This window comes from Myzus persicae, unplaced genomic scaffold, assembly GCF_001856785.1.
Source record: "Myzus persicae strain clone G006 unplaced genomic scaffold, MPER_G0061.0, whole genome shotgun sequence".
Taxonomy (NCBI): Eukaryota; Metazoa; Arthropoda; class Insecta; order Hemiptera; family Aphididae; genus Myzus; species Myzus persicae.
Window position 1 is genome coordinate 667,867 of NW_019103989.1, and position 12,402 is coordinate 680,268.

The 12,402-nt window shown below is 34.9% G+C and overlaps 1 protein-coding gene across 1 annotated transcript in view; it reads right to left on the reverse strand.

Moving 5' to 3' along the window:
- LOC111037299 (protein Wnt-2) overlaps positions 1-11,118 on the reverse strand; it is a 69,750-nt gene extending 58,632 nt beyond the window's left edge. The window contains exon 1 of the mRNA XM_022319805.1: positions 10,485-11,118. Coding sequence (XP_022175497.1) covers positions 10,485-10,555 — 71 coding nt within the window. The 5' untranslated portion in view covers positions 10,556-11,118. The remainder of the gene's footprint in view (positions 1-10,484) is intronic.
- Between the last annotated feature and the right edge of the window lie 1,284 nt (positions 11,119-12,402).

The following is a 12,402-nucleotide window of genomic DNA, read 5'->3' on the forward strand; positions in this document are numbered from 1 at the left end:
AGAGTTTTTGTACTATTGTGTATCCTGCTGTGATACAAACTTCTGTTTTTAAAATTAGAACCCAACATTTCGACTGAAAATTATTTAGTGGATAAGTTTTCTGAAAATTCACATACGAGTAGTTTTTGATTTACTAACTTTCATTACTAGGTATAATAGCTCCATGATAATAGGTTTGTAAGATATGGAGGCTATGATAAATTGAAAATGTTAGTGATTAATATTTATCCATAAAAATTTATTTTGTAAAAAAAGGGCCTAAGTATTTATAGTGGAATATTAGATCCAATACTACATTTATTTTATACTTTATTAAAACCATTTTTAAGGACTATCTCCTTCGTACAAACATTTTAATAACCAAGAAGCTGCTCATTAGAACTTTAAATTAGGTAGGTAAAAATGTTCAAAAAAATTACCCACTAAATAATTTACAGTAAAATTGGGGGAGGAGGGGAGGAGGAGGTAACTATTGACAGTCCTACCGTAGAATACAAATACACACATAATAAAAAAACATTTGCAATATTATTTTACTTCACCTTTCATATACCTAAATGATTTCATAAGAAAAGAAAAAATAAAATAAAATAATACACCATTACCAAACCATGCGTCCGGAATATAATATTAAAACGCTTTTCCTATTAATTCACTATATCTAAATGGCTAAATATACTTAAACGATGTTTTTTTAATATTTTACAAGCCGACTCACGACTGGGCAACAAAAAGCCAGACTTTCGTTTTATTATACTCGTACTTTACGCATGGTGGAGTGGCGTCTTTCTTCTCTTAGTGATGTTTCATCTTTATGGGATGGTCGTTTAAAACGATGTTTTATAAATAGAATTATTACATTTTTCTAAAATAAAAAACGACTTGAATCTATATATCACTATAGGAGGATGATCTCGCATATAATATATTTATATATAGGTCACAGTCTTGCATATACACTATGTATAATGAATTGTTGGTTCTGTAATAGATGAAAAGAATACCTAAACTTAACTAACACATACCTCATCATATAATATATAATTTCGAGACGTTTAGGTACCTATAAGTTATAACATATAATTTTATTTTGTCTGTCTGTCCCCGAACTTCAGCCTACAACCACAACTCACCAGTTTACTGCAGTACGTTACATACAGGGTCGTGGAAATCTTACGAAATCTGTGGAAATAAATTAAGTTCTTATATCGAATCCACTCCGATTTTGCAAAACTAAATTTGAACGAGTACGTATTTATGTATAGGTATCCGTTAGCCATTCAGTTATAGGCATATTATGTTATTAATATTTATTGAATAATAGATTTTCAGAAGTTTATTGCCTTCTTTAGTGCATACAAATCCATAGGTGCACTATTATTATCACACATTTATAATATAGTCATCTCTTTCGCGACCGCACTACGCAGCAACGTCGCCGCTGTCCGACTACAATACATAAATTATATACATATAATACAGCGACGACTACTACACACACTGTCGGATAACACTATACATATTATTATACAGGCTGCACCTGGTGTAGACCACGGTAACGTTATCCGGCTACCGTAATGGTATCCCGCTGGCGCTATATACTACACCGATGATATACATATTACAATATATATCATATATGTGCGCGCACACTGCACGAATATCTCCGGCACCCAACCGAGACGTGGACCTCCTAATATCCCATTCACTGGCGCACTCTAATTATATTGTCGTTACTGTTTATTGCCGCTTTCTGACCCCCCCACCGGTGTACGGTGACGGTTCCTATAGTAGATACCAACTAGGTATGTGTAATGTGTATATGCCCACAACNGCTCAATACAAAAAAAAAATCCGTACAATAATAAATAATAAGGTATATAATATAATATAATAAATATAATAATGTTCAATTCGCACACCCCCAGCGAGGGTTTCGCGGCTGGGAGACAAACCGCCGTCTGCGTGAGGAGGAGGAGGAGGAGGAGGAAGAGGAGTATCGGACGAGAAATCGGCCACACAAAGGCCCGTGCGACGGTTGTCGTTGTCGTTGTTGTTTTTCCTTTTTCTTTTTTTTTTGTACTTGAACGTGTGTAATCCTCGAGTGCAGAGCGGTGTACATTTGGTAATCTCTCGTCTTTTCGCCGCGGGGCCACCGATATCAATAGGGACGGCTGCTGTAGTGGTTTGTGCACGCCGCCCATTGAAATACAATATAATAATAATATGTAAGTAGTATTATACAATAATATTTATAATATATAGTACTGACCGGTTCGACTATCGAGAGCAGCCAGGAAGGACGACGGCGACGAGTCTATTATTATTGTGAAATACTCGGCAAAACCAACAAAAAACAACTAAACCTATGCAATACGCCTAATACGTCACGTGCCGCTGTGTATAGAAAACGATCGATGATATTATAATACACGTATATTACTTAGTAATTGTAGTCTACAATAATATATTATAGCATATTATTAGTCGTATTATGTCGATTTATAAGTATATTTTACAACGGGCGAGCATCAGACATCGTGTTTGTAGGTATACTTTGTTTATCAGCACGCGATTGAAATCGAATTTTGAACTCGATTCCGCGGATGTTACAGATTCCTATCGACGGCAGTATAAGTACCTGCTTGCTATTTTTTTCATCTCTTTTCGTGGCTAATCGAACATTTTTAAAAACCAGTTTCAGTAACGTGTTTTTTATGATAATGAAAGATTCATTGAGAAAAATAAAAAAAAAAATGTTTAAAAAAATACTCTTCGTTGAACAAATGTAACATACTGTGGTATAACCGTGGACCTATATAGTGTTTGAAAAAAAAATGATGTCTTTCATCGAAACAACAAAACAGAAAAATCGAAATCGAATCTGCAATGCGATAATATACATGTGTTAAACACTATATATTATATACCTAGTATATAATAAATATATAGTACCTATTATATTGTATACGCAATTCGTCGTGGTCTAGGCACAGTTGTTGTGTATAATGTAATAATATTATGTATCCTTTTAGTCCTATATACTCATACCTATACTTTACCACAGCCTCCCTTTGAAACGTTTTGTCGATTACTATCCTTACTGCCCACATTTCATAAAAGAAGATTGTCTTATATAATAGGCTTGCGAAAACACCTGGGCTCGCGCGTATACTTCATCCGATATCTTTATGTATATATGTACCTTGGGTATATTAGATCGTTTTCCACCCTCGGAGGTGTACCCCATCACGTTGTTTTTTAGTGTTTTTTTTTCCGGGCCAGATGTTCGGGTTGGTATATAATATTATAACCTAAACGTAAGAATAATAAAGAAAATCCAATTCGTTTTACACGGAATTGTTGGGAAAAAAAACTATGGATTAAAAATCATAATATGCATAGCAATACTTAATAAGCAAGTAAAAAAATAATTTATATTTTACATTTATACTGCGTCGAACCACGGTTGACTTAGACGGTTTTCGTTGTTTGCTTCCGTCGATGACTGGCGTGGTTATCTCTGGTATATTTCAGTGCGTATTATATATTATGCTGAGCGAGAGGTTGCAGTAAGAATGTCAATAATTTCACCCCTATGATGTGAGTTGTGAACATTAAACATCATAATATATACCTAGGAAGTGTTCATCTCGAGGTTTCTATCGTGGAGTTGTTATTCGCTAGGCGTGAAGAAGGGAACCGTCAGTAAGTTGTGCACGAACCATTATTAGATAATAATATATTCGCTTACCATGATAGTATTATTGGAATAAATTGTACTATTACTCTGCCGAGTCGTCGTCGGTGGCGTTGAGTGAAATATCACGTCACTCAGTGGACGCCTGAGAAATCTTTATGACGGTACATTTATGTATAATATAATATCATGTATACGAGTGATGGTGTTGGGTCTCATATTTTACAACCGACCGACACGATAAAAAAAAACCACCCGTCCGATGACTATTCGACGTAATAATAACAGTGCGAATAAAAAACCGTGTTCGACAATATAATCACTGTAAAGATATCATATACCATATAATATTATGTTTATATATATATTTGAGCAACGACGGGTGCGATAACTACTCGAATGGGTTTTCAAAACCAGTACCTCTTCAGATTTGCGGTCGATCTCGTTAAAAATATATTTATTGCGACTTCGGTGTGTAGGACCGTGAATCGATATACTACCTTACTCGTCTGTTCGCCGAGAGAACACGCCGCGGCCCGACGAAAATCGGTTCTTTTGCTCATCCCCACGCGACACGCGTTGCCGTAGTGGAACCGGTCTCGATGGCAAGGTGTCGCTTGTGGATGCGTCTCAGAGTCGGTGTGTTCGGTGGCTGGACAAAGTATCTTTAATATGCTTTGTTTTTCACTGGAAAAGGAGAGTGCAGTGCATACACATTATGTGGTAAGTCACGGTAAAAAAAATTCGGCATTAAAAATAATAATGATGAAAAAATTTTATCCGTTCGATTATATACATAGGCCCCGGGACCAGATATATATTTGGCCACCTTAAAAACATTATATTTTATATAAATACATTACACTGTATTAAATTATACAATGATCATATTTATTATTACTTAAAAATGTAAAATACAAATTTGAAAATTCTAAATTAAATATTTATTGTTTAATTTTTGATTTGAATTTTTTTGTACGGATTATAAATTTTCCAATTCAATAAAAGGAAATTATTGTCCTTATATGAGTTCCAGTCTAGTAGTTAAAGATATAGTGTATTAAAGTTAGTATACTAAATACAAGTTTGGGCCCCTATTTCTCAGAAGGCCCCTGGGCCATGGCACTCTCAGCCCTCCTTATTCCTGGCCTGATTTTAATAAGACACGAAATACTATAACAAGGCAACACTTTAACACCACGATACATGGAAAACTATTGAGCGCGATCACTTTTGAGTAAATCTTTTCGGTTCAATTAGTGTTTAATATGCATTTCACGTTCAGGAATAAAAACTTGATTTATTGGCGAAGGTTTACGAGCTCTATCTCGCTTAAATTAACAATGCAAATACATTATACATTAAGAAGAACAACAACAAAAAACTGTGTACATATATATATACACACACAGGATACGCTTGTATGTATTTAATAATATAGTGAACACAGTAATATATTTGTAGTTATTACGAACCTAATTTACCGGACAAAATGTATAGACCTTAGAGATCTATGGTCGTCCAACCCACGAGTTTTCGTAATACGTTAATGGCGCTGACATCGGATGTTTACGATGACGTGATTTCTATATACAGTCATACAGAAATGCTGTGGAACCTTTACACGTTATTCGGTGTTTCTGTAATATGTATACAGTTTAAAAAATAATAGTTTTACTTACCGAAATATTTGCAGTAATGTACGATGATTTATCGCCATTAATTAAAATTATAATTATTTTGTGCCGTAGGTTGTAGGTATACCAACCGTTTTCTTTCGTTAGATCGTGACGGCCACAGACGAATATTAAAATTTAGTTACCATAACCTATATAGTCATCTCCAATCTGAGGATATAATATTATGGTACGTTTGTGTCATCTATACATATATGAAATAACTAACTATTCAGTTAGTATATCATATAATAATATATTTTACATTTAGAGTAGAAGAATACTGTGAGACGCGCTGTTTCAACGTTCTCACTATTATAATTTATAAGTACCACGGTCTTATGGAGAACCATTTGAATCTATTTGAACGTAGGAGTTGTTTAAATTTGTAAGACTCATCGTACAGGTTTCTTTTTCAAATTTCGGATGTATATTATTACAGGATTTGACGAGAAGCGTCAATTACGTAGGTACTTCTAATATAATAATAATATGTAAATAAATCGCCTTCATCGGTCCAATACGCAACAGTCAAATGGTAACACTTGTTGTCTCCGTACAGATTTCATCGATTATCAAAAAATAAAAATTATTAATTACCATATATATCTATTGACACGGGCAACACATTTTTTCATCGTTCAATAAATAACATATAATATTCAACAGCAATTTGAAATTGGGAGGGTATTTAAGTCGCAATTATATGTTAAAGGGCAAGAGCCATTCAACTATAATTTATAAAAACTATTTATGGGCAAAACAACGTTTGTCGGGTCAGCTAATCTACCATAAGAAGACAACAATATATAATTCAATAATAACCTAGGTAGGTATTAAATCTAAAAAAAAACGTATGGCCATACAACTACAGTTTTGCTATGCTCGAACACCTATAACGCTTTGTATACCTATTATATTATAATATTATATGTTCGAACTTTTCTGGGAATCTTATACCTCGATCACTACTCCGACATAATATTATATTATTATTGTACATGGTCGGCGACGTATATATTATTAGCTTTTTACGGTGCCCGTTAATGGTGTTGTATAGGTACGTTGTGTTCAATATAAATCGTTAAAAAACGATTGCAGGTACACATTACGTTATACGAATAACGACTGCGACTTCGATCGATTTCACGTAGGTAGGTATATAATGTATGCAGTAAAAGAAGCAGTGTACTACAACAGCCTTTTGACAAAACTTTTATAGGCCGCGGACGGACGGACGGACAGAGGTCGTACATTATGATTGGACATTGCAAAGACATAAGACGCGGTAGTATACAATAATAATATTATTATTACAGTTACTGCCCGTTTAATATTATTATTATTGTTAGTATCGAACACAATAATATAATATAATATAATATGCATATAATATGACGTTCATGGACGGTCTGCGGGCGCACAATACGGTTTTTAAGTACCTGCATCGTACAGGCCGCAGGTAAGTCAAACGCATATCACCGGAGTCCTGCAGCATCATCATTAATCCGTATCGTAGGTATGTGTAGTATCATGGACATGTACATAAGTAATATTATAAGAGCTATATAATATACATTATAAAATGTAGCCAGTATACCGAGACCCGTCGTATAGTCATCATAATAATAATAATTATTGTAAATTATTGTAATGACAATAAAATAATATATATGATATAATGGCGCGCGTTGGTGTGAGCCAAGAGATCGAAACAATTCGACCGGAAAATCGATCGTCAGCATTAAAATAAACTGTGCCAATATATTATAATATAATATTATTATATAGTCGGTGGTGGATGTATATAATGTATACATGAGTGGTAGGTACATATTTTTATTCTAATACATGGGTATATGAGCGGCGTTCGGTGAATGTTTATTACGTATTGTTCAAAAACGTATATATTATTATTATTTAACATATATATATATACCATATGCTATTTGCTTTTGCATATATACATACACGTATATATATAGTATGCACATAAACAAATGACTTCGAGAGTTTCGCGCGCACACCATTGCCGCGGGACGTTCCTATATACCCGTCACGTACCTATATGTACATAATATATAATGTATGATTTGCGAAACGGTTTTTTTTAGCGAATTTGATTTATAATCGATTTTTCGACAATGAAACGCCGATAAATAGGTACATTATTACGGGCGTTTGACTTTTTCTTTTCTCTCTCAATTTCTTTAAATGGCGTAATTATTTACGACCGACCGAGTATTTCGAAGGTATTTCCAACTGGTTGTTGTAATATTATTATAACGTTGCAGTGTGCGGCGGCGGCAGTGTGATGCCTCAAGGGCCAGTCTGCTGCCACAGAGGTGCACACCGCGCGCGTGCAGCGCAGCATTCTCCGGTGGACTGACATCCGCAGCAGTCCGCTTGGCCACGGCGCACAGTGGTCTAAAAAGTTATTTTAGCTTGCCAAAATCCAAATTTCTGATGACCGCAAAATCATATTTGGAGTTTCTGTATTTATTAGGGACAACATATACAATACTACGATAAGTAAACTTTCTATAGTTGAAAACGGCCACACAATAACACATTCAAAGTTTGAGTAAGAGTGAAAAGTTCACAAAATATTATCTTATATTTGTTACGTTATGTGTTACTATATTACTTTTCGACAATTATTGTGAAAACAACTGTACAGTTTTAGGACATTTTTTCTCCAATAAACACAAAAGATCATTTAAATTAAGATAATACCTATATAGTTAAAATGTAATAGCTTATAGAATCAAAACTCTTAAATTTTAAAAATACATTTCGAAACAAAGCAAAATATTGATCATGAATTTTGTTAGTTTTATTTTAAACGATAGAAAACTACTTAAGATTTACAAATTTTAACAAGTTATCAGTAAGAGGTAGTACTTACATTAGATATATATGGTTTTGAATAATATATAATTTCCATTTGCCCCAATTCGCTCGAATTGATTACATGATTTTTTTTTCGTAGCTGAATGTAGTCGAGATGGTAAGTCAAAAGTAACTTATTATCGTTTTGAAAAAAATTTTTGTTTTATAGTAACAAATTAATAAACTTCTGGTTGAGTTTTAAAAATTAAAATTTTGTTTAAGAAATTAAAAATACAATTTAAATAAATTATTGTAAGCAATTTTATTTTAATTTCTAAAATGTTGATAATATTAGGTTGAATTTAAAAAAATTATGTCAAACTTGGGTTTTTGCCCCCAAATACATACATTATGCTTTATTTAATAATATGTAATGAGTAACAAATAAAAGGGGATATTCATTTTGGCAAGCTAATATCATTTTTCAGGCCACTGATGCCTGACACTCCAGCAACAGCAACATTGTTCTTTTTCGATAATCAACATTTTTGGATGCGATGTACACGATTTTACACTGTCAGGTGTTATAATGTACGTGTGTGTGGCGTTCATTTAATCCTAATTTACAGCAGAATACCTTGTCTATATAAATACCTATATTTTCGCTAGCGATTTGGTGTACTCATAGATACACTGATCCTACGTGTAAGCTCGGTTTTGTTTAAATTATAATAAAGTTTTTTTTTGTTTTTTGTTTTCAGGCTTCAACAACTATATAAGGCTATATAATAATATGTAAAATTGAAGTATAGAACATATTTTTTTTTACAATTATATACATTAATATAGTTAATTATAGGTAGGTACCAAAGCTTTATCAATGGCACACTTTTATGATACTGAATATATACCTATATATAGTATATTGTATGGTAAGGTTATATACATTATATTTATATGTATAAGTAGCTGGTTTCACTAACAATATGCTACATAATATGCCTGTAGTCTGTGTAGAAAAAACAATCGATTTTTATTCGATTTAGCGGCGAATCGATGTATATGGTTCGACCGTATTTTATTACATCGACGAAGATAAAAAAAAAATGAAATACGTCTCACTATGAGCGCGTGAGTGTCCATTATAAATTTTTGTTCGTCGAATTCCCTCTCGCATTGGTGTAGACCGAATAACGGAAAGCCCTCCGGGGTAATTCGTCGTGGTTTGGGGTCTGTAGGACGGTTATCGCATTAATCACACGGTAAAGGGGGATGTATTGGTTTGGTTTATAAATTGGATTTAAGAAGAACAAAAATCCGGAAAATGCGATTACCCATATAAGCTCTGCTTGAATTGTATTGCATACAGTGGCATTTTTTTTAGTTCGGACCGTTTATTCAACAAAGATTATGAGTATGCTGTTTGTACTACCTAACAATACGAGTATGAGAAGTAAAATTGATTAAAATAATATAGTGCGTTTATAAAATATATAGGATTAGTGTCATCGTTTCGACTGTAGAACACTAACTTATACTTGCAGCTTATACGATGTATTATGTAAATAATAAATATAAAAAAAAATATGCTAATTTTGTTTGTTTCGACTATACCTAGTCTTTAGTGATTTCAGTATAATTATAATGTAATACACTCTGTATGTTTAAAAATAGATATATTATATATACCGTTAAATTATAAATGTTTGGATACTTTTAAATTATATGTCTGCAGTAAATCGTTTATAATTATAAAACAGGGAAATAATATGTAATATATGATGTAAAGGTTAAAGTTCAATGTATGCTTGGAAAAATTGCTTATTGTAGTATTAATATACTACACATGCTTATATTATATTGTGAATAAATACTCAGTTAACTCTTCCGTAAGATGTAAATAAATATCAAAAAATACAGAATGTCACATTAAGACGTTATACTCTTATTATTAATATATATTTAAATATTGTCTTACAAGTATATACTTTTATAATTTACAAGCCTGTGGTATTACATAGGTATACAATGTATACAGATGGTGCACCAAATCTATATGCACCTACATTTTTAATTTAGTGTTTCGATGTGTTATTTATTGTCGACTGGTAGTTGATTTTTTTTATAACTATTAGGTATGTGATTCCACAACTATACAATGTATGTCATACATTATTATATTGAAATATTAAAAGTTCGAGAGCATTTATTCGAAGTCATACTCTTATTATAGTACTTAATACCCGTGTCCTATATATATTAATATTATAGCTCACCTGAAGTTGACGGCCAACAAAATGTTCCAAAACAACGCCTTGATGATGATACCCGTCCGGACTGTGCGCATAATGGGCCGGTGGAGCCCTACGATACCGGCGGCATGCCCCCGGGGCCGTCCCGTATACCGCCAGCCGCGGTCGGCTGTTCGCGTTGCGTTATCGTCACTCACCCGAGCTTTCCGCGCCCGCCGAGGGCTCAAGGAATTCGCGCGCCACCGCGACGCAGTTACCCACCGACAACGGACATCGATCGATCGAGACGAATCCAAATATTATCGGCACGACAACGCGTATTGTCTGAGATCACGACGCTTGCAAATTATAATATACGGTTTACCACTGTAGTTGCAGATATTTTATATGAATATTAGTAATGTATTTTATACGCGTTGCAACGTTAAGGTCGTAAAGCACGGCGGTCCGGAACTATTTTTAGACCGGCCCGGCGAAACGCACTGTCGCAGAATTTTGAATTGCGTCGCGTTCGATTTGTGTTGCATAAATATCAATATTAATATTACAGCATGCTTACGATGCATACGATCGCGGGACATGTACTCGCGTATACGTATTGTACGGAGGAGAGCGCGCGCACGCGAACTGTTCGACGTCGGAGACTTTAATGCCCAGTCCTGGTCGCCGCCGTCGTCGTCGTCGTCGTTGGCGGCGGCGGCATCGGCCAGAGGGAAACACGAACGGCCGGGAGAGCGGGTGAATTACATATATATAATATATATACTACCGAGAGAGAGAGAGAGAACGGCCTCCGCCGCCGACGACACGACACGCCTCCCGAACCTCGTAATTGGTTATACACCGAGTGTATATGATGCGATCCTCGGGCTGACGTGCACGCCTAATAACCGCAGCCTATTATGTCACGGGCCCCGAGACCCCCGCGGGTCATCGCCGCGAACGGTCGAGCTGTTGATGCTGCTGCTGCTGCTGCTGCTGCACGTCGCTCGTCGTCCGATCGGAGTGTTTTTTTTCAACGGTCGTGCACGACACGCCGAACCTGCCTACGACGTATAGGTATATAGATAATAATATATTAGTGTATATATATATATAAGTTCATAAATATGAATTTTAAATGATAAATAATATTAAATTTAGTCTTTCGGCCGCGACTCGAGTATAATTTGTATACAATATGATAATTTCGTATGGATTTTCATTGCGGTTTTCTCGTCAGCACGCTATCCCATATATATATTTATTTTGCACCTTGAATGACGCCCCTTTTTCGGTCTTTTGTCCACCAAAACACATACTATGATATACGACGCGATATATTATATAGGTATGTGTACCTATACTCTATCCGCGCTCGGTGGTAGTGTATATACGTGTGTCGATGGAGGTGGCGGCGGGCCTCGTCGTCCCTCAGTGATGTATATACACTGCGTATTATATAAACCGACACGATGTGTGAGGTATATAGGAATTATCCGTCGGGCGAAAGGTCTCAATTAAATCCGTCTCGGTCCGCAGTGGAATCGCAGAAAAATAGTCGGTTAATTATATCCCGCAAGCGGCACGTCTTCATCTAACGTCGTCATCGTCTCTTTGATCCCAGCGGCGTTTGTATACATATATATTATACACATTCATATTATATGTTTAGTCGGACCGCGACTTCACCGTATAAGCAGCGATTATACGCTGTACCGTTACATATATATATATATGTGTGTGTGTGTGTGTGTGTGTGTGTGTGTGTGTGAGTATGCATGTAGGCTTTTTCGCGTGCGATTATTTCTTTCTCCATACACTCATATAATAGGTATATAATAACTATATAATAATAACCTATATTATTAAATGTAATATAATATAATATACTTACCTACCGCGCGTCAGAAATTTTTTTCTTCTCCAACGATTATAGTAGCAATGCAACCATATTAAAACC